Source organism: Manduca sexta, chromosome 8, assembly GCF_014839805.1.
Source record: "Manduca sexta isolate Smith_Timp_Sample1 chromosome 8, JHU_Msex_v1.0, whole genome shotgun sequence".
Taxonomy (NCBI): domain Eukaryota; kingdom Metazoa; phylum Arthropoda; class Insecta; order Lepidoptera; family Sphingidae; genus Manduca; species Manduca sexta.
In genome coordinates this window covers 3,637,041-3,663,083 of record NC_051122.1, presented here as the reverse complement: position 1 = coordinate 3,663,083, position 26,043 = coordinate 3,637,041, and the positions used below count along the sequence as shown (strand labels likewise).

General features: G+C 34.6%; 2 protein-coding genes across 2 annotated transcripts; one reads left to right on the top strand and one right to left on the bottom strand.

Annotated features, from left to right (window-relative positions):
• Positions 1-1,120: 1,120 nt before the first annotated feature.
• Positions 1,121-7,368, top strand: LOC115442725 (keratin-associated protein 6-2). Its single transcript, XM_030167861.2, has 4 exons — positions 1,121-1,225; positions 2,592-2,931; positions 3,065-3,133; positions 7,024-7,368. The coding sequence occupies exons 1-4, from the start codon at positions 1,214-1,216 to the stop codon at positions 7,251-7,253; spliced, it is 651 nt and encodes a 216-aa protein (XP_030023721.2). The 5' UTR covers positions 1,121-1,213; the 3' UTR covers positions 7,254-7,368.
• Positions 7,369-7,450: 82 nt separating this feature from the next.
• On the bottom strand, positions 7,451-23,222 carry LOC115442724 (conserved oligomeric Golgi complex subunit 1). Its single transcript, XM_030167859.2, has 13 exons — positions 22,955-23,222; positions 22,325-22,492; positions 21,946-22,094; positions 21,284-21,438; positions 20,675-20,903; positions 20,278-20,410; positions 18,973-19,145; positions 15,575-15,874; positions 14,875-15,115; positions 14,183-14,528; positions 11,271-11,711; positions 9,773-9,955; positions 7,451-7,680 (listed from the first exon to the last, which is right to left on the bottom strand). Exons 1-13 carry the CDS (start codon positions 23,089-23,091, stop codon positions 7,522-7,524), a joined length of 2,814 nt encoding a protein of 937 aa, XP_030023719.2. The 5' UTR covers positions 23,092-23,222; the 3' UTR covers positions 7,451-7,521.
• Between the last annotated feature and the right edge of the window lie 2,821 nt (positions 23,223-26,043).

Sequence of the window (26,043 nt, the reverse complement as noted above, 5' to 3'; positions counted from 1 at the left end):
CCCTTTATCATCAAACAGCAAGCGAGCTTCTTTCAATGTTCCGTTGTTTAAATGGCCAAAAGTACATGTAAGTAGGCATACATATCGGTCACGTGTCAAGCTAGAATAAAAGGCTGGAAATACAAAATATAAAAACCCTCTCAATAGTAGAAGAGGCCCGCGCCCAATCATAATCATCAAATACCACATAAAGTCCACTGCTGAACATAGGCCTCCTCTAAAGATTTTCCAGACGGACCTGTCGAAAGCGGCCTGCATCCAACATTTTCCTGCGACCTTTATCAAATCGTCTGAATAAAGGATCAATATACAATAAGGGACGGGTATTATCTATTTAACACAAAATAACAATAAACTTCAGCAATTAAAATATTAATAATATTTTTATCTAAAAATAAAAAGATATTAGACGGATTAAAAATACTTTAAGTGCATTTATACAAACATTGCACTTAAAATAAACCCGATTGATATCAAAATTATTATCAAATTAAAAACATAAATAACAGTTTTAATATAACGTAAAAACATAGACTAAAACCGTTTACGAACAAAGAAGGTTAAATATTATGACTTCCTTAAAAACATAGTAATTAATGTAGATTATTTTGTACTACGAGTTTCAGGAAAGAATGCAATAGATCAACTCTTATCTGATATCGCGTGGCAACGACATTAATCATTTTAATACAATAATTCTAATTGTGTTATTCAAACTGTATGAACCTAATTAGAGGACAGCTGAAAACGGGAAATATTTGTGTAGAAGTAATAAAAGTACTGTGTTGTGGAAATTACTTTACCTACTTACTTTACCTTTGTAATCACAAAGTACAACATATATAAATGTAAGGTTGATGCTTATAAGATTTAATACTGCATCGTTTTAGACGACGGTAAAAGAATAAACCATTAAAAAAATAACGAATTCAGTTATTACTTATATTGAGATCACCACAATAATCATGTCAAATTTATTGAAACTCACCACCATACTTACAAGCAGCGTACAGCTTCTGTTTTATAGCAATACCAATTATGTATTGTCTAGTAAACAAAGACAGTTTTTCAAAGTTAAATTATGCAATAAGACACGTGCAAAATCTCAAACTACTTACCATGTCTCATATAAAGGCGTGCGATCTGAAGACCATGATCATTGTGCGTTTGTGATCGCGCGGGAATCTTGTGAATTAGTGTATCTTATTTAATTATGAATCATCTGGTGAGTTTAACTTTGTGCTATGTAATAAAATATTAATGATACAATTAAAATGTAGAGCGTAATTTAACACTTATTAAAATAAAAACAATTGGGGCGCCATTAGCACACAGATAAAAAATCCATAAATCCTCCAGTTACTTAATTTGAATTTGGAATCTTTTATTTTTAATTTATATTCAATAACGAATTAAACAGCCTAGGTCTATCAATTTTAAAAGTCGATAAACAATGAGAAATCAATAAAATACAAGAAACCTTTTTATCTTTGATTTTCGATGAAACAAAAAGATAGCTTTGCGATATTACGCCCGTTGTTAAATTACACGCGTTAGACATAAAGATTTAATTTTATCTGATTGGTGTATAGGCGATTTGTAGATTATATCGGCTACCGAATTGGACGTAATTATAATCTGCCGCTGCATCTGGATAAATATATATATACTTAATTTACGTATTTTTGAGTGATAAATATTATCAAATAATTTGTGTCAGAATTTTCTAAATATGTTTTAATAATATGTAATCGATATAAATAGGTATGTACACATCAGTATAACATATTTTTGATTGTAATAAGTATTATATGCGTATTCATAAATTATACTGTAATTAATAGAAAAATAAAATATGCGAGATAGAGCAAGTACAGTAAGATGAGGAGTTTTATGACTAAGAAAGCTTTTCATCTATCGCATACTGGGAGAAAATAACGTTAGGTCTTGAAAAAAAAAACATAGCAATATTAAATCAACGCCGACTATAATGAAGTTTTCAATTAACATTAGTACATACAACAATTTTGATAGCTCAATCAACCTGAGATTTTTTACATTCGATATAAAAAAAACAATGCTTTAGACGCTTAAACATCCAAATGACGTTAAGGCGATACCTCAAGGTCCATTTTCATACATTTTGTTTCGGCTTTAATCTGGGTAACTAAACAAGTATTGACAAGTAAAGAATTTAAATTCACGTCTAGTTAGTGATTAGTTCTCGCAGTTGAAAGAAAAACGTAAAAATAATTAATAATCATGGATATTTCGGCCTTTAAAATTTAATATGACGAAATTTTAAAGGCAGAAATATCCACGATTATTAATTATTTTTACATTTTTCTTTCAACTGCGAGAACTAATCACTAACTAGACGTGAATTTAAATTCTTTACTTGCCAATACTTGTTTAGTTACCCAGATTAAAGCCGAAACAAAATGTATGAAAATGGACCTTGAGGTATCGCCTTAATCAAGATCCGATTATAAAAAGTTTCGTGTTTCTAATCTGCCCACGTAACATATATCTTTAAAATAAAATTCAAGGCGACAGAACAATGTCTTTAACAAGGCAATTTACTTTTTCAGAGCATATTTTTGTTATGTTGCTCGCTGGCCGTGACCATCGCGCAGAGAATAGCTGACACCAGCAATGACGTCACAGACAGCCAGAGAAGGACCACCGGCGGATACGGACTGCTTCGACCCGGTTACTCGAGTAGCTACCCGGGTTATGGCGGATATAATAGTGGGTATGGAGGATTAGGGAGCGGTCTTGGAAGTTACGGTGGCTATGGAGGAGGCTACGGTAGCGGATACGGCGGTGGATATGGCAGCGGATATGGCAGTGGTTATGGCAGCGGATATCCCGGATATGGGGGTTCTAGTTTCGGTTATCCGGGGCAAGGATACCAGGGCGGTTACGGAGGTGAGTTTAATATATTTTATGTCTTTTTACTTATTAAGACAAATGCTTTACATATCAACGCTAATACTATATTATCTTTATAATCTTGATATCTAGCGATAATACGGATATAAAGTAAATTAATTTGCTGCAGGCAACTACGGGGGTTATCAAGGCGGATATGGAGGTTACGGCGGAGGACAAGGATACCCGGGCTATGGAGGTATGGATATTCCATTATAATTATACACCACTTTATTAAAAAAAAATGATTTCATGGAATCAGAGAAGTTCTGAAATGATTACATGTAACAATGCATACTTCCAGGCTAATTTTACTGGAATCTTTAATTAAAAAAGACAATAATTGATGTGGACATTGCGTGATTAAAAGAAGCCTTATGTGATAACAGATAATTTACATGGCCTTCGTACGTAACATACCTATTATAAAGATTCATTTTAACATTGCGTTAATAAATAAAACCATATAATGGTCTTCTTAAAAACAACACTTTATTCTGACTATTGATAAAAGTAAGATTCGATCAAAATAAATATTATTAAAAAGTAATTTTAATTTCACATGCCCTAAGGCTACTACTACACATTGAGAATTGTTGGAATAGCAACATCTTACTTTCAATCGTAATTTGCATTACACTCTTAAATTATTAAGAAATCAGAAAACTTAACCCAGTTTTTTTTTGGGAAAAATTTTGTTATTACTTATCCCGAGGTTGGAGTTCGTGAAATGGAAACGTACTTTATCGGATATCTCTTATTAGTATAGGACAACGTACGGCGAGCAAGAACTTAAGCATAATTATTTTTCAAGAAAAAATCGCTATCAATTTGATCCTTCTCTATGTACCAAAAATATTAAACAATTATAGATAATATTTGCCATTTCTAAAATATAAACATGTGAATTTTGTACTATATCTAAAACTGCCTGTTCGTAATTAAAATATAACATTATTATGAGGTAACCTTGAAATATATAATAAAAGATAAAATAATTTTAAAATCAAATATTTAGTTTGGATATTATGATCGTGATCAAGATTGATCGGATAACGTTTCGTATAAAAACACTTAAAATAGATTTACACTATCGCGCGGGTCATTGGCTCGTTTACAGAACAGTGACTTGCAGACAAAAACTATATTGACGAATAAAAATGCACCAAGTATTAATTTGGCTATATTTAAATTTAAGACAAAACGTCGCCGAAATATATTATCGCGATAATAAATTATAAATGCGCAGTTAGTGAAGATGTTTGTTAGAACGTGGAAGTGAACGCCAACCCTTTATTTTTCCTTTTTTTCACCAGATAAAATCTATCACGCTGGTGCAGAAGTATTTCGATGGCTCTAAAGTAAACTATCGTATCTGGAAATATTCCAATATTTACTTTTTTAGCGTTTCGTTATCCAGATACTATTTACTATAAAAAAAAACATGTAATTCAAAAGTTTATAAACGAAAAAATATCTTCATTTAATAACTTTTTTTTAATGGGTTTGGTAGTAAACAGTACCTAAATATCGAAACTCTAAAAAAGTGAATATCGTTTTTTTCCAGATACGACAGTTTACTTAAAAGCCATCAATCTATGTAAAAAGTAGCTCTTAAATATTTTCGTAACATCACTGACTGCATTTAATAAAATACTTCAATATCAATCGTAAAATTCCCGATGTATTCGTATGAGTGCTATTTTTACACCTTTATATGCAAATTCAGAACCAGTAAGACTTGTGTCCGCGGCCTTATGAGGCGCGTCCTTTTTGTATGCATGTAAAGCTGATGACCTTCAATACGTTCCCACCACGGCCAAGGACCACAGAGTACTGCGGAAGCGGGCTCAGGTTTTTTAGGAGGGGAAGGGGGGCGTAAATTATATTTTAATTATTTATTTAAAACACTGTAAGCATGTATACAGGCGGACTTAGTGTTAATTATTGTTAGCTTTAGGATATGTACGCGTACTTATGCTCCATTATAATTCTGTTACTCAGGTGGAATAGATTCATTTAGCTCTACGTCCCCCGACTTCGTACCTGTAAGCATTTACTTATAATCCGAATAACCACGGAAGTCGGTTCTTAACTGTACAAAAAATATAATTTTTGTAACGTTTAAAATGATATACTTTGTAATTATTTGTTGTAATGATTTTCCGCCATCTTGACATTGAGCAATAGACCGAGAATTATGTTTTTGTGTAGTCTTTAACTAAATAATTCCATAAAAAATAATTATAGAGATTATTTTGCTATAAAATGTTTTTGTTTTGTAAATATGCGTTAGTTGCATTATCAGCACTATACCAATAAACTATACAATAATATTGGTTTTACATTATCAAGATAATATGGTAATGAAACAAATATGTACCTAGCCTGAATACGCTTATAAAGCCGGGTTTTCACGGTACCTATCGTACCTACGATATACGTACAGTGAGATTCGAATAAATGTATAGGCGGACAAAGACCAGATATTGTATGGATTATGAAGGAATTTATATGAAACATCTTCATGTCAAATGTACTTACTTATATTATATTTATTTAAGATTGACCGGACATAGCGTGACGATTCGATGTCAAATGTTACTTCTCCAGTGGGACCTATATAATGAATATTGTAATAAACACATATATTTTGATACAGGGACTTGTTTTTATATTCTCGAAAGTGTAGTATTACGTAAATTGCGAAGTTCCAAGAATTTTTTATTACATGCAGATTATATCTTTTGATTTTACGTTATGATTATTTGCTTTTGAGATTATTAGAGATATGGATCCACTGTTACTTGGCAGACATAGTGCCGCCCGACTACAAACAAAAATTAAGTGTTTTTATAAACAAAATTATCACAATTAATCAAATATATAACTGGATCATAAAAGTAAAAGCATTCATAATATAAATTGCGTATTATAAATAATAAATTTAAAACAGAAGGGTGGAATATAAATGCAAATCATTTAATTATTATATTTTATTATTCGGACAGCGTTTCGCCTTATACTAGTGCACACAATTGAATGTCCATTGAAATTAATGCCTTGGGTTTTTATACCCGTCATTTAACCGTTGGACGTCATGTCACGAACAATCAACGGCGGACCATAGACAATATTGATACTGCTGGCTGGCTCGAGTGGAAGTTGCGGCACTCAATCCATGGCATGGCTTTAGCTTTGGCTTTGGCTTTGGCTTAACACATGGCTGCATGGCTGGCTTTGCTTGGCGTGTGCTGTGTCGTTACAAATTCATAATTCAAATTCAACCATTTTGTTACTTACAAAAATAGTTCAACCATGTTCTGACATATTTATATTTACGTTAACATTAAGAATTTTCTTTATTGGCTATACAATGACCTTAACCGCTTGGACGTCGTTATCTAAAATTTAATCAAAATGCTAATCCCCTAGAAAACAAACATTGCATTTACCTACAACCATTGTTCCAATTCGTTTTCAATAAATCTGCCCAGACTGGTCAATGCACTTGGTAAAATACGTACATAACTTAACATATTATATCGAACACATGCAATGAATATTAATCGCTTTGTGATGTCATTCGGTTTTGTATTTGATAAAAAATGATTCATGTGCCGACCCTAGTCACGTACAATGTTAAATATGAAAGAAATTTGTATACATCTTAAATTATTCATGATGTATTAATGTAGTAATTTGATTATTCTAGTAGTTTTATAGTTTTAAAATGCATATTCGGTTTTGTGGCGTTTGAGATATAATAAAATATAGTTTAATATTCACATTAAATTTATGATATGGCTTATACTAACATTGACTACATTATGCTGCGGGGAATTCAAAATATAAAAAGACCTTCAGAGAAACTTTATTAGAATATAAATACTTGTTTCTGCTCTAAAAATAATGAAATAACACCAGATTCAGGTGCTTCAAATTAAACACATCACGCCTTTTTCCTCGTAGGGATAGACAGAGGTGCAATTCAGGCACCCACTTTTCACCATTTTTTTCTGTTTTGTGATGGGAAAGGGGGTCAAAAAGTCAACCTTGCTATGTTACTTACACATTATCTTTCCACAGGATACCGCCCCAACTACAGGCCTGGTTTTGGCAACGACTACCGCCCGGGATACGGCAATACCGGGTACCAAGGCAGACCCGGGTACAACCAATATACACCCGGTTACGACCGACCTTACCCGGGCAACGCTGGCAATTATTTTGGCGGATACGGAGACGGATATAGCACCACATTCAGACTGCAAGCGAGGAGTGTTGACGCCAAAAAGGATGAGAAATCATCAGCTTAATGTATAGATGTTATATGCACTGATATTTTACACTGTATAGATAACTAATAAGTTTGTAAGATATATTATTTTATATTTTTACTTAAGACGACAATTAAACTGTGATTTATATCAAGGATTTTAATTATTTTATAGACAAGAAATTACCTATTACAATAGTAATCAAACGTTATATTATGCTTAAAAACAGAACTAAATATAAATAAAAGCATTTATTCGCAATAAGAATACATTTTAATAATTAACATTTAAATATGGAATACATAAACTACGAGCCGCTGAACCAATCAGAAGTCATAGAATTGAAGAACGACGCTGCGCCGGAGCGCGCGTTCGCGAAGTTTATCGGCAAAGAGCTGGTCATCAAATCGGATATATCCGATCGGGACTTATTCGGACTCGCTGCGGATACTGCCTTTTTCTTGGCCTGCAAAAATAGATTGGTTTCCACATCAAAAGTTAAGTCGATAAAGGTAATTAATTAAATAACACAATTCTTGGACATAATGTACTATGGAATATATACTTCAAACAATATCCATCCCAATAGATTACTCATGTTTACGAAGAATTATTTTAAAACATTGCATTACAAATTGCATTTTATCTTTTCGAGGTACATTTATTTATATTGATGATGATGTGATTTACAATGAAACAAGATATTTCGTGTGGATAATCTCCATAATCCAATTATGATAATGCAATTCGTATAATTCAACACTAAGTTTTATGAAGGTATTATACTATTCATACATTTTAATTTTTTCGTCTAAAAAGTACCACAAATTGAGATGTTTCGCATTTTATATTTACAGCGGGTACTTTTTTTAGAAATGGAAACTCGATAGGTCTACACATTTTTCGATAACATATTTAACAATATATACAAAAGCGGCCAGTTTTTAGATGCGCAGTTAAAACTTATTAAACAAAACAAATTTATCATTAGTGCAAATATCAAAAACCACTCGATATAATAGAATGGAAGGGGGCGTTTACATTAGTAAATGCGCAGTACACAAGCCGATATTGCATGTTATTATTATTTGCTTGCGAAGCTCTAGGAACACACTTAAGATGCATATTGCTCTATATTATATATTGTCCCACTGCTGGGCACAGGGCTCCACTGCTACTGAGAGGCCGTAGTCCACCACGCTGGCCTAGTGCGGGTTAGAAGGTACATGCAATCTACATAATATGTAGTTCAAAGTGACGCTAATGAAAATTTTAACGAGTATCAACCACATAAATGAGGCTTATTATTGATGGTTGCAGTAGCGGCGTATATAATTCATTCGCCAATGTGGATACACCCTTGCATGTGCTTTGGGAGAACTAGTTTATATTTAATACCAAAACACATGTATAGGGTTATTTCGACTTATACTTCAAATTCATTCATATCGATTCTGCCCACACAATAATCGATTAAATGGTTTGTTTGTAATTATATATGTTTTATGTATTTTGTTTTTATTTGCATGATAATAAACTGGAAATATTAGTTTCTAACTTGTTACCAGTTACAAAACTATTGATTGATGTAAATTATTTAATCGATGAAGCCAAAACAAAAACACCACACCTTACCATTCCTTTCATAAAATGAAGTTGCCATCATTCTGTATAATGAAAATATAGGAAGTTAAAAACAAAGGTAATACCTCATACGAACTATATTAATATTTCCATAGTGTGCATATTAATCATTATCGGCAGACACAAAGATAATAACCATATCGTCAGTCAAATCGCCAAAGATCTACGATTAATCGATTGTATCGCCTCTATCTATATAATCGATGTCTGATATCGATAACCGTGTGTGTGGAACAAATAAATACGATAGTTTTTGTGGGGATAAGGGCGATCAAAGATTTTCCTATGATTATAAAACAATAATCTGATTTTATCGATTTTTCTACAACGTCACAAGCGCCGCTTGTATGTTGTAACGATGACATGGAATATTTTTTTTTTTACTTATCTAAACGTCTAAATTCGCAAAAATGTAAGGAAGAAGAAACATCTACAATATTAATTTATAAGTACTAATTTGCAGTAGCATAGCCCAAGATATACCTACTGAGATAGGCGGGTATTCCCTAACAGATATTTAATTAATTTATGAATCTGACCTTATGCTAAATCGAGACATTAATGCATTTTATTTTTTTATGACTACTTCAAACTCCTAGTTAGAATCCAACATGATAAAATTATTTGTTTTCCTAGCTTCAGTGTAGTCAGGTAAAAATAGTAGAACGAGTTTTCAATACGACTATATAGGTAAGTTTATAACTACTATTATTTATTATATTAATATAAGAGTAACCTAATTTTCCGCTAACCAAAGTTGAATTTCCAATATACCTTTTAGAGATAGTTATTAACCGACTTCAAAAAAAGGAGGAGGTTATCAATTCGACGTGAATTTTGTAGAACTCTAATTGTATTAAAGATAAGTAACCTATAAGTATTTTTATATTTCTATAGATATATCGGTCACTTACCGGTTTGTCTTGTTTTTTGAGCTGACTCGGTGGTGTAGCGACGGGTAGCAATGAGAACCAGTGGGAATCACCGGACGCCAACAAGCCGGCAGCTTTGTCGCCAGTACCGCCAGATAGTACCGGCTTCGTGCCAATTATACCCGTCAACTGACCATGATGCAGCACCAAACTGCCCAGCAGAGTCTATAATTAAAAGATACATTAGGTCAGCAGTGACGAAGCATCCATATAACCCGTTTCGTGCCGACTTAATGTAGTGTAACTACTGGATATAATGAGACTTAACATCTCATGTCTTGGGATGGCAAGCGCAGTGGAATACCAAACAATTCTTGTGTATTTTCTGTTTATGGGCGGTCGTATCGATTACCATTGGGCAAACGGCAAGCTTGTCTCGTTATTCAAAGCAATAAAAAAAGACAGCAATGGCGTAGGGTCCTTAAAACCCGATTCCCGCCGACTTCCCTTTCGTAATTTATGTAAAATCTAATTATTATTAAAACGTTTTGCAGACCACACCGATGCATATTAGTACATATATGTCGGGTACATTTCAGAAAACTTCAGCTTTCACCACTGTTAGACGGTTCAAAATAAGCCATAATATGTAAAAAACTGTACCATTTTGAAGATGGTTTGGAAAAAAAGATGATGACCCACGAAAGCGTGTCGCGTTCCCGAAACAGCCTGTGTGTCTCAATAACAGTAACAATCCCTTCTTAGTCGACATTCTATAGGACACCGATCCACTTACCATCAAGTACGGTATAAATTAAACCAATTGACATATCAGAAAATTAATTCCAAAAATCTTTATATTAAAAGCCTTAATCGATAATTAATACCATACCAATTGTCAGTAATACGTAAATGCTCGTTTCATCTTACACGCTTTACATGTCCAAGTAAAAAATGTTATCAAGCGACAATGATAATAAAGGTAATCCAATATTAATAATTATTTTAAGGCAATAAAACCATTGAATTCTGAGTAAGATATTGCGAAGTATTATAAACCTTTAAATATTTTTTCCTTTAGATAAGAATTAACTTATAGCCGAGATCATTATCTGCAAGCATTCCTTATAGTACCTATACCTCAAAGATGTAGGTTCACCTTGAGGTACAATACAATAGCACTATTAATATTAATCGATGGATTCATAGGTGTGTAAAGATCATTTCTCTGGAAGCTATAATAGACAGACTTATAAAACACTGTCCCTTACAAAATAGTCAATTATTGAGGGTACTTGCCTATCTATTGCCTCAGCGCAGGCGCACAATAAATTGCATTACATTGTTATATGATTTTGAATATTATTACAATGAAGACAGTATCGATAATAGTTTGACCGTAATAAAATCTCTGCGCTACGCTCCGCTATATATGCTTCAGCCCTAAGCCGACCAATTCCTTTTTTTGAAGTCGGTACCACTAACTATTCTTAATTACATAATAGATAAGGATCACAATCAAATATCATCTCTCACTTACCTGTACTCGCTGAACAGAGCGTTTCAAATTGGTCTGTATATACGGGTAGAAGACATCATAATCGAAAGGATCTATCTTCTGTCGCAAAAACTCGCAAATTCCGTGCGAAAACTCCATAGTTTTCTTGTTCTCTCGCGGCACTAACAATAACGTTAAATGTCTCACATCCATCAGTAATTGAAGCGCACACCTCTGATTTATATCTGTCTCTTTCTCTCTTATTATTTTGTCGTAGTGTGCGAACGTGATGTCCGTCAACTTCTCGATGAAGGATGTGTGGGTTTCGATGGGTAGTGTGTGCGGTACGACCTCGTCTAGTATTCTGCTGACGGAGTATAAGTATTCTTGCAGTTTTAATGAAGGGCCGCATGGTACTTTAATTGTTGACTCTATAGCGTTACCGTCGTCGTCTTTTTCAGTGATTTTTATTACGTCCCATTGCTGAAAGATCAGATCTATACTATTATATAAAGCTGAAGAGTTTGTTTGTTTGTTTGTTTGTTTGTTTGAACGCGCTAATCTCAGGAACTACCGGTCCAAACTGAAAAATTCTTTTTGCGTTGAATAGCCCTATGTTCGTGGAGTGCTATAGGCTATATATCATCACGCTATACCCAATAGGAGCGGAGCAGTAATGTCTAATCTCAGGAACTACCGGTCCAAACTGAAAAATTCTTTTTGCGTTGGATAGCCCTTTGTTCGTGGAGTGCTATAGGCTATATATCATCACGCTATACCTAATAGGAGCGGAGCAGTAATGGCTAATCTCAGGAACTACCGCTTCGAACTAAAAAATTTATTTTGTATTGGATAGCCCTTTGTTCGTGAAGTGCTATAGGCTATATATCATCACGCTATGACCAACAGGAGCAGAGCAGTAATGGCTAATCTAGGAAACTAGGAGTTTGAACTGAATAGTTCTTTTTGTGTTGGATAGCCCTTTGTTCCTGAAATGCTATAGGCTATATATATCATCACGCTATGCCCAATAGGAGCGGAGCAGTAATCGCTAATCTCAGGAACTACCGGTTCGAACTGAAAAAATATTTTTGTGTTGGATAGCCCTTTGTTCCTGGAGTGCTATAGGTTATATATCGTCACGCTATGACCAATAGGAGCGGAGCAGTAATGAAACATGATGCAAAAACGGGGACAATTTATTAGTTTTGAGAGCTTCTGTTGCGTGCGCTGCGTAAACGGTTAAAGTTATGCAACAATAATGTATGACGGGATTGTTCCTCTTAAAAAGTTCTACAAAAATATATCATAAAACAAAAGTCCCCCGATGCATCGGTCTGCCCGAACGTGTTCAACTCAAAAACTACCCAACGTATTAGGATAAAATTTGGTATGGAGACAGTTTGAGACCCTGGGAAGAACATAGGCTTCCGGGAAAATATATAGCGTGACTTTTATAACGGAAAACTTTAGCCTGAAAAACTTTATAACGCGGGCGGAGCCGCGGGCAAAAGCTAGTACTATTATATAAAGCTGAAGAGTTTGTTTGTTTGTTTGTTTGTTTGTTTGTTTGTTTGTTTGTTTGTTTGTTTGAACGCGCTAATCTCAGGAACTACCGGTCCAAACTGAAAAATTCTTTTTGCGTTGGATAGCCCTTTGTTCGTGGAGTGCTATAGGCTATATATCATCACGCTATACCCAAAAGGAGCGGGGCAGTAATGGCTAATCTCAGGAACTACCGGTCCAAACTGAAAAATTCTTTTTGCGTTGGATAGCCCTTTGTTCGTGGAGTGCTATAGGCTATATATCATCACGCTATACCCAAAAGGAGCGGGGCAGTAATGGCTAATCTCAGGAACTACCGGTCCAAACTGAAAAATTCTTTTTGCGTTGGATAGCCCTTTATTCGTGGAGTGCTATAGGCTATATATCATCACGCTATACCCAATAGGAGCGGGGCAGTAATGGCTAATCTCAGGAACTACCGGTCCAAACTGAAAAATTATTTTTGCGTTGGATAGCACTTTGTTCGTGGAGAGCTATAGGCTATATATCATCACGCTATATTCAATAGGAGCGGAGCAGTAATGGCTAATCTCAGGAACTACCGATTCGAACTGAAAAAATATTTTTGTGTTGAATAGTCCTTTGTTTGTGGAGTGCTCAAAGTTATATATCATCACGCTATGACCAATAGGAGCGGAGCAGTAATGGCTAATCTCAGGAACTACCGGTTTCAACTGAAAAATTCGTTTTGTGTTGGATAGCCCTTTATTTGTGGACCGCTATAAGCTATATATCATCACGCTATGACCAATAGGAGCGGAGCAGTAATGGCTAATCTCAGGAACTACCGGTTTGAACTGAAAAAAATATTTTTGTGTTGGATAGCCCTTTGTTCCTGGAGTGCTATAGGCTATATATCATCACGCTATGACCAATCGGAGCGGAGCAGTAATGAAACATGTTGCAAAAACGGGGAAAAATTATTAGTTTTGAGAGCTTCCGTTGCGTGCGCTGCGTAAACGATTAAAGTTATGCAACAATGATGTATGACGGTATTATTCCTCTTAAAAAGTTCTAAAAAATATATTATAAAACAAAGTCCCCCGCTGCATCTGTCTGCCTGAACGTGTTAAACTCAAAAACTACCCAACGTATTAAGATGAAATTTGGTATGGAAACAGTTTGAGAGGCTCCCGGGAAACTACTACTTTTAAAACGGAAAACTTTAGCCTGAAAAACTTTATAACGCGGGCGGAGCCGCGGGCAAAAGCTAGTATTTATATATTATATTTAAGATTGTATTTTTTTTTAAATTTACATAGCTAACAATTGACAGTACGTAAAATATAACATAATCTGATTTTATGCAATAATATTAAAAGTCGATAAATTTAATTAAATTTCCTAAATAAAATGTAGCTACATATATAATAACTAGAATATCATACCATCATTAGGTAATCAATGTTGGCTTCCAATGTGAACTCTTGGGGCAAACCTTTGGTCAAATCTTCGATCTTGCCTACCACTATATCGACCCATTTACTCCAACAAAACTGGCAATTTAGTTTCAAAACTCCACACACATCGTTCCAACGCTTTAAAGCATTATCATCGATGGGTACTATGCCTATACTATCGGTAATTTCAGGAATGTAGCATTTACGCAAATGTGGCATAAGATTCATAATCGCTTGCGTGTATCGCGCTGTATATATCGCAGTAGTTTTTCGTTGAAGCTCTGTGGATTGTAGCGTTGGTTCTTCGAAACAAGCCTTTATGTATTGCTGCATACTGAAAAATACATCGAATATAGTTTATATATTTTAAATTGATACAACTATTAAATATTATTATATTTATAGCATGAAATGAGTAAGTTTATATCATGCAGCTTAGGGAATTACTAATTATATTTCAAACGAAATAAAAAAATATTCAAAATCGAATAGAAACGTCTAGTTTATATCTTCGGTCTTCACACAAGAACTATTACATTAAATTCGATAAAGTATAAACGTCACACAGCTTAAAATAACATGGTAAAACCAAAGGTAAAAAAAAAACATTTGATTTGATGATTTGTAAGTGCTATGATTTGATAAAATCAAGACCGAAATCTTTAAAAAGAGTCTCTTACTTTTCTATATTCTTATCTGAAACATCTCTCAAATACAATTCGATGTCATTTTTATCGCTATACATTTGATCCGTATCGTCCTCGTCATCGTATGTGAACAGCAACTTGTCTCTACTTGCACCTTTCCTTTCCCTGTACAAATATACCCTCAAATCGTCTAGAAGTTTCTGCAGTTCGCTGTCAAGACTCTGACACAGTTTCTCAAGTGTCGGAGTGTACCCTCTGTCTTGTTGAGACATGCCTGGAATGCAAATGGTTTTTTAAAGTAAAACAAAACTAACATATTTTTAGAAATGACTACCTCTGTGCCGTAATTGTATAACGGTACAAGTGCAACGTGAAGTCTCGGGTTCGATCTCCAGGTCAGGCAGTGATATTGTTTTTCTAGTCGGTATCAAACTGGAGTCTAGAATTTATGTCCGATACGGCGACAGGCTCGTCTATCACATTATGGGACGGAATACACACGGTGGAAAATTGGTGTACTAGTAGAGATACTGGCTAGAGAATTCACAGGTAGGTTTCCTCATAATCTTCTCCTTAACCAAGAAGTGAATAATAATCGGTAAACAATAGGCACATAACTTCGAAAAGTCAAAATGTGCTTTGAGTGCCTTTGGACATACATCTCTGCAAACCATTCCGTTACCAACTAGTCAATCATTCACACAACAACTAAATAATAATTAAATGGTACTACCTTTCATAAGCGAGTTCATTACTTTAATAACGTCACTTCTGGACTCGATAACCGTCTCTCCAATAAGATCCTTCCAAACGAACCAATTTATATCTGCTTCCTTCTCAACCTCACTTTCTGACGATACTTTAGTAAGGTCCACAAGTATTTGCGTCTTAAATTCATCGTACACTTTAAGCCATCGACTATCGATAATCGATTTGACACGGGACGTCACTAGTGGTTGGTAATAGTGACACCACACGTGCGCGTCTGGAATATCTAGAGATGTGCATATCGAGCTCCAGTTTGTTGGTGTTTCTGTAATAATATATCAATGCTTTGAAATTAAACAAATTTTCGGAATCTTTCGCCGTTTTTTGTATTTTATTTTTCTCTCGACGTTTCGACGACTTTGCAGCCTTCATGGTCACGGGGGGGATCAATACTTTTTATCGCATTTTGGTGAAAGACATCGTTTATATTAAACTCAACCTTATACTCTATTATATACGGTCGTTTTAACCCTTCAGGCGTAGCGTTTTCGTTTATCAATACTAGCTCTAAATAGAAAGAAATAAGGCACAATATATATTGTGTCGCATCTTTACCGCTACTCAATTCACTAATAGTATTGACTATCGACCCTTACAAATGCAGTTATTTTTACCTTATAATCATATTATGTACTAGCTTTTGCCCGCGGCTCCGCCCGCGTTATAAAGTTTTTCAGGCTAAAGTTTCCCGTTATAATAGTAGTAGTTTCCCGGGAGCCTATGTTCTTCTCAGGGTCTCAAGCTGTCTCCATACCAAATTTCATCTTAATACGTTGGGTAGTTTTTGAGTTTAACACGTTCAGACAGACAGATGCAGCGGGGGCTTTGTTTTATAATATATTTTTTAGAACTTTTTAAGTGAAACAATCCCGTCATACATCATTGTTGCATAACTTTAACCGTTTACGCAGCGCAGGCAACGGAAGCTCTCAAAACTAATAATTTACCCCGTTTATGCAACATGTTTTATTACTGCTCCGCTCCTATTGGTCATAGCGTGATGATATATAGCCTATAGCACTCCAGGAACAAAGGGCTATCCAACACAAAAAGATTTTTTCAGTTCAAACCGGTAGTTCCTGAGATTAGCCATTACTGCTCCGCTCCTATTGGTCATAGCGTGATGATATATAACTTATAGCGGTCCACAAATAAAGGGCTACCCAACACAAAACGAATTTTTCAGTTGAAATCGGTAGTTCCTGAGATTAGCCATTACTGCTCCGCTCCTATTGGTCATAGCGTGTTGATATATAACTTTGAAAACTCCACAAACAAAGGACTATTCAAAACAAAAAGAATTTTTCAGTTCGAATCGGTAGTTCCTGAGATTAGCCATTACTGCTCCGCTCCTATTGGGTATAGCGTGATGATATATAGCCTATAGCACTCCACGAACAAAGGACTATCCAACGCAAAAAGAATTTTTCAGTTTGGACCGGTAGGTCCTGAGATTAGCCATTACTGCTCCGCTCCTATTGGGTATAGCGTGATGATATATAGCCTATAGTACACCACGAACAAAGGGCTATCCAACGCAAAAAGAATTTTTCAGTTTGGACCGGTAGTTCCTGAGATTAGCCATTACTGCTCCGCTCCTATTGGGTATAGCGTGATGATATATAGCCTATAGCACTCCACGAATATAGGGCTATCCAACGCAAAAAGAATTTTTCGGTTTGGACCGGTAGTTCCTGAGATTAGCGCGTTCAAACAAACAAACAAACAAACAAACAAACTCTTCAGCTTTATATAATCTATACTATTATATAAAGCTGAAGAGTTTGTTTGTTTGTTTGTTTGTTTGTTTGTTTGTTTGTTTGTTTGTTTGTTTGTTTGTTTGTTTGTTTGTTTGTTTGTTTGTTTGAACGCGCTAATCTCAGGAACTACCGGTCCAAACTGAAAAATTCTTTTTGCGTTGGATAGCCCTATGTTCGTGGAGTGCTATAGGCTATATATCATCACGCTATACCCGATAGGAGCGGAGCAGTAATGCCTATCTCAGGAACTATCGGTCCGAACCGAAAAATTCTTTTTGCGTTGGATAGCCTTTTGTTCGTGGAGTGCTATAGGCTATATATCATCACGCTATACCCAATAGGAGCAGAGCAGTAATGGCTAATCTCAGGAACTACCGGTTCGAACTAAAAATTCATTTTGTATTGGATAGCCCTTTGTTCGTGAAGTGCTATAGGCTATATATCATCACGCTATGACCAATAGGAGCAGAGCAGTAATGGCTAATCTCAGAAACTAGGAGTTTGAACTGAATAATTCTTTTTGTGTTGGATAGCCCTTTGTTCCTGGAATGCTATATGCTATATATATCATCACGCTATGCCCAATAGGAGCGGAGCAGTAATCGCTAATCTCAGGTACTACCGGTTCGAACTGAAAAAATATTTTTGTGCTGGATAGCCCTTTGTTCCTGGAGTGCTATAGGTTATATATCGTCACGCTATGACTAATAGGAGCGGAGCAGTAATGAAACATGATGCAAAAACGGGGACAATTTATTAGTTTTGAGAGCCTCTGTTGCGTGCGCTGCGTAAACGGTTAAAGTTATGCAACAATAATGTATGACGGGATTGTTCCTCTTAAAGAGTTCTACAAAAATATATCATAAAACAAAGTCCCCGCTGCATCGGTCTGCCCGAACGTGTTAAACTCAAAAACTACCCAACGTATTAGGATAAAATTTGGCATGGAGACAGTTTGAGACCCTGGGAAGAACATAGGCTCCCGGGAAAATATATAGCGTGACTTTTATAACGGAAAACTTTAGCCCGAAAAACTTTATAACGCGGGCGGAGCCGCGGGCAAAAGCTAGTAGTATAGATAATATTAGGAATTTGATATCTAATTAATTAAAATAATCGGTGTCCATGTAAAATAAGATAACAATAATCCGCCCTAATTAAAAATGACATAATTATCGATAATTATTAATACTAATTTCGACATTAGTAGACAAAAAAGAAATAATTACTTAGTATCAGTAAACATAACGATATATTTCAATAACTTGATTAATTTTTTATTGGATTAAAAGTGCATTATTGGTTAACAACACTTTTGACTTTCTGACTGGGCATGTTGTTAATCGTAATCAAATCAAATAGCTTGTTCGACGTCAAAAATACTATTTTGTGACGTGCTAAGGAATAAACTGTTAAGTTCTAATAGATCTGAATTCCCAATTAGGTATAGAGTCTATGTCAATCCAGGCAGGTAGAGGTAGGCAGCAGGAGACCCCTGACATAGACAAACATTTTGCAACCTCACAGAACACACATTTATAAAAGGAACTATCACATGGACAAGGCCGGAAGGAACAGTAAATAATAATAAAATAAATATTACCTATTTTAAACGCATCTTCCCTTATTTCGTGCAACACCTTAACCCTCGTTATGTTATTCAATAGTGTCTGCACATTGGTCTCTATAAATGTTTTCACCCATTCGTTCCAGTTTTGGACGCATTTCGTTATCTCTTCTTTGGCTAACGCTTGAGGTTCTTTGTTCGTCAATAGTCTGTAAATACATAACACATTACAATAAAGTAGTGGTTCCTAACGTTTCAATATTGTAAGTCCTGTGATCTGTGTGGAAAACTAATTTTACCCCGCCTTCAAAATGTTATCAAAACAAACAATATAAGCAATACAAACAATCATAAATCTCACAATAGCCTTAAAATTTTAAAGTCAGACCTGTTATTTTATTTTTTATTTCATGATCCAATAATTACGTTCTTTGTTACCGCCGTGAATTACTCGTTTTACCGCGGGCGTAATTTCTCCTAGGTTAGTAACCCAGGCAATAAATTTACAATATACAGGTAAGGAATATGGAAGATGGTAGGATATATTTTATATGCGCCCGGATAGCGATCACCGTACACTAGATGTTAAAACCCGCCATAGTGGCCCACGTAAGAATGTCGCGTTCCGGGATCAGTCTGTGTATCTCCGATTCCAACAGGCTGGCATAATAGGGGACCGGCCTATGCTTAAATTTTGTACATTATTCTAAATGTAACGGTTAATAATACGAAAAAGAAGCACTCCTGCGAAAACTGCATAAAAATTGGTAAAAAAATGAGCGAGTAATACATATTTAAAATATTGTAATGTGCAGAAGTGGGCGCGATTTGGGGATATCACTTCATCTCTTTCTTTCGCACGCATCGTAATTCCCGATGACGTCACATGTGGGTATTTCGTCTCTTTTCTGTTTCTTGTTAATTACCCTTTCCACCGAAATTCAAAGACTTGTAACTTGTTGATTTTTTATCGGATTTTAATGATTCCTTCTGTGTTATAATATATATTGTGTAAATATTTGATAATAGTAAATAACAAAAATGAGTCCGGTACCCTATTGTGTCGACTGCCGAGGGGTAATCGTGTCTTGTCAGTCGACATTCTATTGGACCCCACTCCACTTACCATCAGGTGCGGTAGGGTCACTTCGCCGCACCAGTATAAAAAAAATGCCTTGAATAAACCAATCAAAATAAGTCATTGGCTAGGTAACAAAATGTATTCCATTTAATAAATTTTCTATATTGATTTGAAAGTAGAGTTTGAGACCAAATATATGAAATCAATACTTTGTTAATCCTGCTCCATTTTTTCTATTAGAAACAGAAGTCTTATCTTACCTATAATTAGATATGGTGGGTGGTAACAGCTTCAAAGCAGGGGGGTCGCTAAATTTCACCAACTCAACCAACGGCTGAGAATCTTTACCGAACAATTCTTTAAGCCTTCCCAGTACCGCGCCTCCGTCATTATCTGAGGGATTTATATATACGTATTATAAATATAACCCTTTTTAATCAGTAATAAGGTGTTATTATTGAGCAAACCCTCCTTAATAAGCCCTTGATAAGTATGTTGAGTCTTAAGTCTAAAATGAGTCTTTTACAATCATATTATGTGATATGATTTAGCTGATTTATAATTTGTTGTTTATAACATACAGATTTAATCAAATTTACTGTGACAAGCTACGGTGACAAAGATGTTCTATGTAACTATAATCATATTAAAACTCACCAACAAAACACGCATACACCAACACAACAGTCTTCAAAACATTCTTGACTCCGTTGACAATTTTGTCTTTGATTTGCGCCTTCACATCTCCCTCTAATATCTTGGCCAAATCAAACTGTAAAGTGGACTTGAGGCTGTTGTTGCTGTGCAGCGTTATTAGGGTGTCCAGGAGCTCCACCATCGTCTGAGAGTCCAGGAGGTACAGACTCACGAGACAGGAACATGCTACCTGCAATGGGATAGTGATATTGGACTAGTTCATAAAATCAGTTCCTGAAAAACAACACAATTGTAATGTGGCATTAAAGTATAAATATTATTATGGAGTATTTATTTATTGATTTGGTCTACATAAGTGATGGCACGAGTGATGGAGTCAGAGCCTAATAAATAACGGGAAGCACCAGTTTTCAAATAAAAACGATCATCAAAATTGGTTCACCCAGTCAAAAGTTCTCAGGTAACAAACATAAAAAATGTCTGTCTAATTGGAACCTCCTCCTTTTTTTTGAATTTGGTTCAAAATTGGTTATATATTATATAATATATATATTGATATATTGTATATGTTTTAGAAGTAAATACACTTTATAATATACATAAATATACCTCAACACCTATATCAACATCTTGCAGTTTTTGCTTGCAAACATTAATGATTGTCTGATTGAAGTTTGATATAGAGCTCCATTGTTGATGAACAAGTCTCTGCAGTGACTCCATACCTGGCTTAATGTTAGTACCACCCATTTGCAACTGTAAACCTAGAAAATATGGGTAATATATTAATATAATCATATGTTAATTTTAGCAGTTAAATTTGTTAAATATCCATGCATGAATCCATGAAAAAAATTTTTTTGCACAATGTTTTCTTTGTAGACTGCAGATTGTGATTTATTCGTCTACTCCCATTTAATATATAAAAAAAAATATTCTACCAATAGGAAAAGCAGTGTCCACAGGTTCTGAACCCAAGAGCACACAGTTTAGCTAAATTATGTTAATATTCTTAGTAAATTATCTAGTGAGTTAATAAAGCTAGTGCTTTAATGGTGAAGTAAAACATTGCGAGGAAACCTGCATAACTGAGAAGTTCTCTACAAAACAATCTGCAGGTATATGAAGTCTGCCAATATACACTAGCCAGCGTGGTAAGGCCTAACCCCTCAGTAGTAGACATGATCCATGCCTGGCAGTGGGCCAGTATATAACACAGGTATGATATTATTATATTGTAATAGGAACCTAAATTATCAAGTTTGTATTACCTGTATTTACATGTCTAGCCATTATAAACAATTGCGTTGCTTTGACAAAGTCCTCGGCTTCTATGCAAGTCCATATTTTTTCAGGAATCTCCATCAAAAGCTTCACTTGTATGGACATACTGTACATTGGGTTTGTATTCAACTGAAAACTGCAGAACTAAAAGTTACTTTTTGGAAATTTTTGTATGTATGTGTAACCACTGGATTGGATCAGATGTCCTAGGAGTTTCCGTCAAGCAGTTCAAACATACTTGTACATTGTATAATATGTGCTTACTCTTCATAATAGTTATGATGGTTACCTTCTTTAGACCACTCTAGCCATTGAATTTTTTTAAACACAATAATAACTCCAACATAAATTGCAAATAATCATTACCGTTGTGCATTTGACACGCTATTATCAATCTTAAAACCAACTAAGTGGGTATTGTGTAGATTTCTGCATGCTGATATCATTTCTGTGATGTGGTTCAATGTACTACTTGTAGTAACTTTCATATCTTCGATAGTGTCTGCAGCGTGGATCAGATCTCTGTACCTTTCCCTGTAAATAAACATAGAGTGGGATTTGTAATGTGATTATGAAAATTTACCTTAAGTCATGTAAACATTATATAAAACAACTAGCGACCCGCCCAGGCTTCGCACGGGTGCAATGCTGACTATTTAATGGATGTTATTATTATACATATAAACCTTCCTCTTGAATCAATCTATCTATTAAAAAAACCGCATCAAAATCCGTTGCGTAGTTTTAAAGATTTAAGCACACATAGGGACAGAGAAAGCGACTTTGTTTTATACTATGTAGTGATGTTGATAAGATATCGTTGATTATTATTGCAATTATTCTTCTTCGTAAAGACCCATTTAGCACACTCCTGCTGATAGTTACAAGTTAGTTAGCCTGGCTTAAACGTTGAGAGCGATTTCATGCGTAAAATACGTAAGTAATCAGTGACCACTAGTTTAAAGATTTTTGATAGAATTGCTTTTAGAAACTTACCCCACCATAGCACGCAATTCCTCCCTTTTTCTTTCGATTTCATATTGAAGTTTCTTCTGGACTTGGTCGATATCAGCAATGGAATAGGATTGAAATAGCTGATCGGGAACGATGTCTAAGAGATTAGGTTGAGACATTTTACTTTATTTATGATTTATACTTAAAACATAGCCATACACTTAAGTAATTGAAGATTATTAAGAAAAAAATTACAATTTACAACCAAAATATTTTGCCAACTTGTCGGCTGTCAATCCTAAATGTCAATGTCAACTGTCAACTCATACGTCAAAACCCGCTGTCAGCCATTTCAGTATTTTTTGCGTAAATTGGAGCATCATTCAACAACTCGTATTTTTGACGATATATTAGGTGGCAAATAGCTCGAAACAAAACAGACCAAACAGCTTGAAGGATTAACGATGTGTACATACTAGTGATGTAACGAATGTCATTTTTTGAACATTCGCGAATGCGAATGCGAATATCTGCTACCGACATTCGCGAATGCGAATGCGAATGTTTAGTTTTTGTTCAAATTTGGCGCCAATTTTTAATGATGATTATCTAAATTTTATTATTGTAAATTTGTGAGAGTGAGAGTAGAGAGATAGAGTGTAAGATCTTATATTATAAATTTATTTTTTTAAAGCGAAAAAATTACATTTAAATTGAATATCTTTAATAATTATCTAAACATTAGCCGCCTTATTACAAAACGAAGACTAACTATAGTACCGGGTTTAGTACCAGGTTTAAACTATGGACTAAGAAAAATGGTATTACAATACCGAGTTTATCGCTAGTCCGAGGACTAACTGTGGTACTAAAGTTAAACCGCCGTGACCCCTAGTTTAACTCCAGTACTAACCTCGAAACATCAAATTTCAAAGTTGATAATTGTGTTTAGAGAACCAAATATAAACTAAAATAGAAAAAATGGAAATTAATTTGATTGATTTAATGGATTTAGAAGATTTAAAAATGTTAGGAACAAATCTGCGGTTAGATAGACCCCGTAGTTTTCGTTAGTTAATAAGTCGTTTAGTCTTACAAATATAGGTACATTTTACATAAGTCATGGTAACTAAATATTCATTACAAAAACAGCAAAATTTACTCACTTATTTGTTATTTTTTTTCATTCTTTACATCTTAACATATTGGTACTCGTCTTGGTTGATTTATTATCTAATATGTAAACCGACTTGGAAATAAGTTAACGTAGTATTTCTTGGATTAGGAAGGAAATTAGTACTAATTGAATAACATTTTAATTTATTACACTGCTCATAACCAAGATGATTGCTTTTAACTAACCTTTTCTTCAAAAGTCCAATATTCGCCTCGTTTGTTTTGATTTATTGCTCCATTTTTAATTGGTATAACTAAAATATACGTAACGTAAGTGATTCCACAACAAAAACAATTACACTTGTGATGCTGTTGCCGTGCCTAAATTGTTTTAAAAGAACAACGTTCCTTTATGTTACTTGAAGTGCTATTAATCAAAATCATAAATAAACCGAAATGTAAACATTTTGATAATGTTCAAATATGCGCGCCGCACACTTCATTCCATTGTACGCTAGCTTAACAAGTCAACAGTGAATTAAAACAAAACCAATCCATTTTAAATTATTTAGCTTTAAGATATATTTAAATAGGGCGATACCTCAAGGTCCATTTTCATACATTTTGTTTCGCCTTTAATCTGGGTAACTAAACAAGTATTGGCAAGTAAAGAATTTAAATTCACGTCTAGTTAGTGATTAGTTCTCGCAGTTGAAAGAAAAATGTAAAAATAATTAATAATCATGGATATTTCTGCCTTTAAAATTTCGTCATATTAAATTTTAAAGGCCGAAATATCCATGATTATTAATTATTTTTACGTTTTTCTTTCAACTGCGAGAACTAATCACTAACTAGACGTGAATTTAAATTCTTTACTTGCCAATACTTGTTTAGTTACCCAGATTAAAGCCGAAACAAAATGTATGAAAATGGACCTTGAGCTACCACCCGGTGCGTCAAACGCGGAGTGAATGAATCAATGAATTACGGTAATTTTTTGCTTATACTCTGTGGATACGAATTAAATCAGGGACTATCTTCGGTACTAGATAATCCTCGGTTGGTCTTGGATTTGTAATAAGAATGAATTTTAGTCCGAGTACTAACTTTAATACCGTAACAAACCTAGACTTTTTAGTCTTGGTTTAAACCCAGTACTAACCTATCTTTTTGTAATAAGGCCGTAGAAAGTTATGCAAAGACTAATAAAAAATTATAGAAGAATTTGTTTTTGTTTCTTTCAATTGCTTTTAATTTCTTAGTTGCTAATGTGTTACAAGTTCTAATGAGAATTACATTTTTAAGCTTTATTAAAGTAAACGAAATAATTTTGTTTATTTTTAAATTTTAATATTCCTCTACTCAAGTTTAATTACTAACTTAAAAACATGGTAAAAATAGTTAATTAATTGGTATGTTTTAAGAAAGAGAGGTATTTTTCTTTGAGAGTCTATAATTTTTTGTTTGTTTGTTTAGACTATATTTATAGTTTATTGTAGAAGAATATTGTTTTAGTTTAGATTTTGATTTTATTAACCTACTATTACACACACACAGTATTACGAATAATATCTCGGAAGGGGTATGCAGAGGCGCAACCAGGGCACCCACTTTTCGCCAAGTGTGTTCCGTCTAATAGTGTGACAGGGGCGCGCCTATCGCCATGTCGGGCACAAATTTCACACTCCGGGCTGATACTGAGCAGAAAAACCCAAATATCATTTTGCCCGATCCGGGATTCGAACCCAGGACCTTAGAGCGCTGCCGTACCGCACATGCAGTAGAACTATGCCACCGAGGCAGTCTACTATTATCTTCAAAAAAAATATTTTCTGATATTGACATTCGCAAAACATTCGCAGAAATTTTGCGAATGCGAATATCCAAAAATATGCGAATATTCGCGAATGCGAATGCGAATATTCGTTACATCACTAGTACATACTGCTGATGTCTAGATCACTGCTTTAGAACAATACCAGACCTCAAACTGCACAACAGCCAGGCGACTA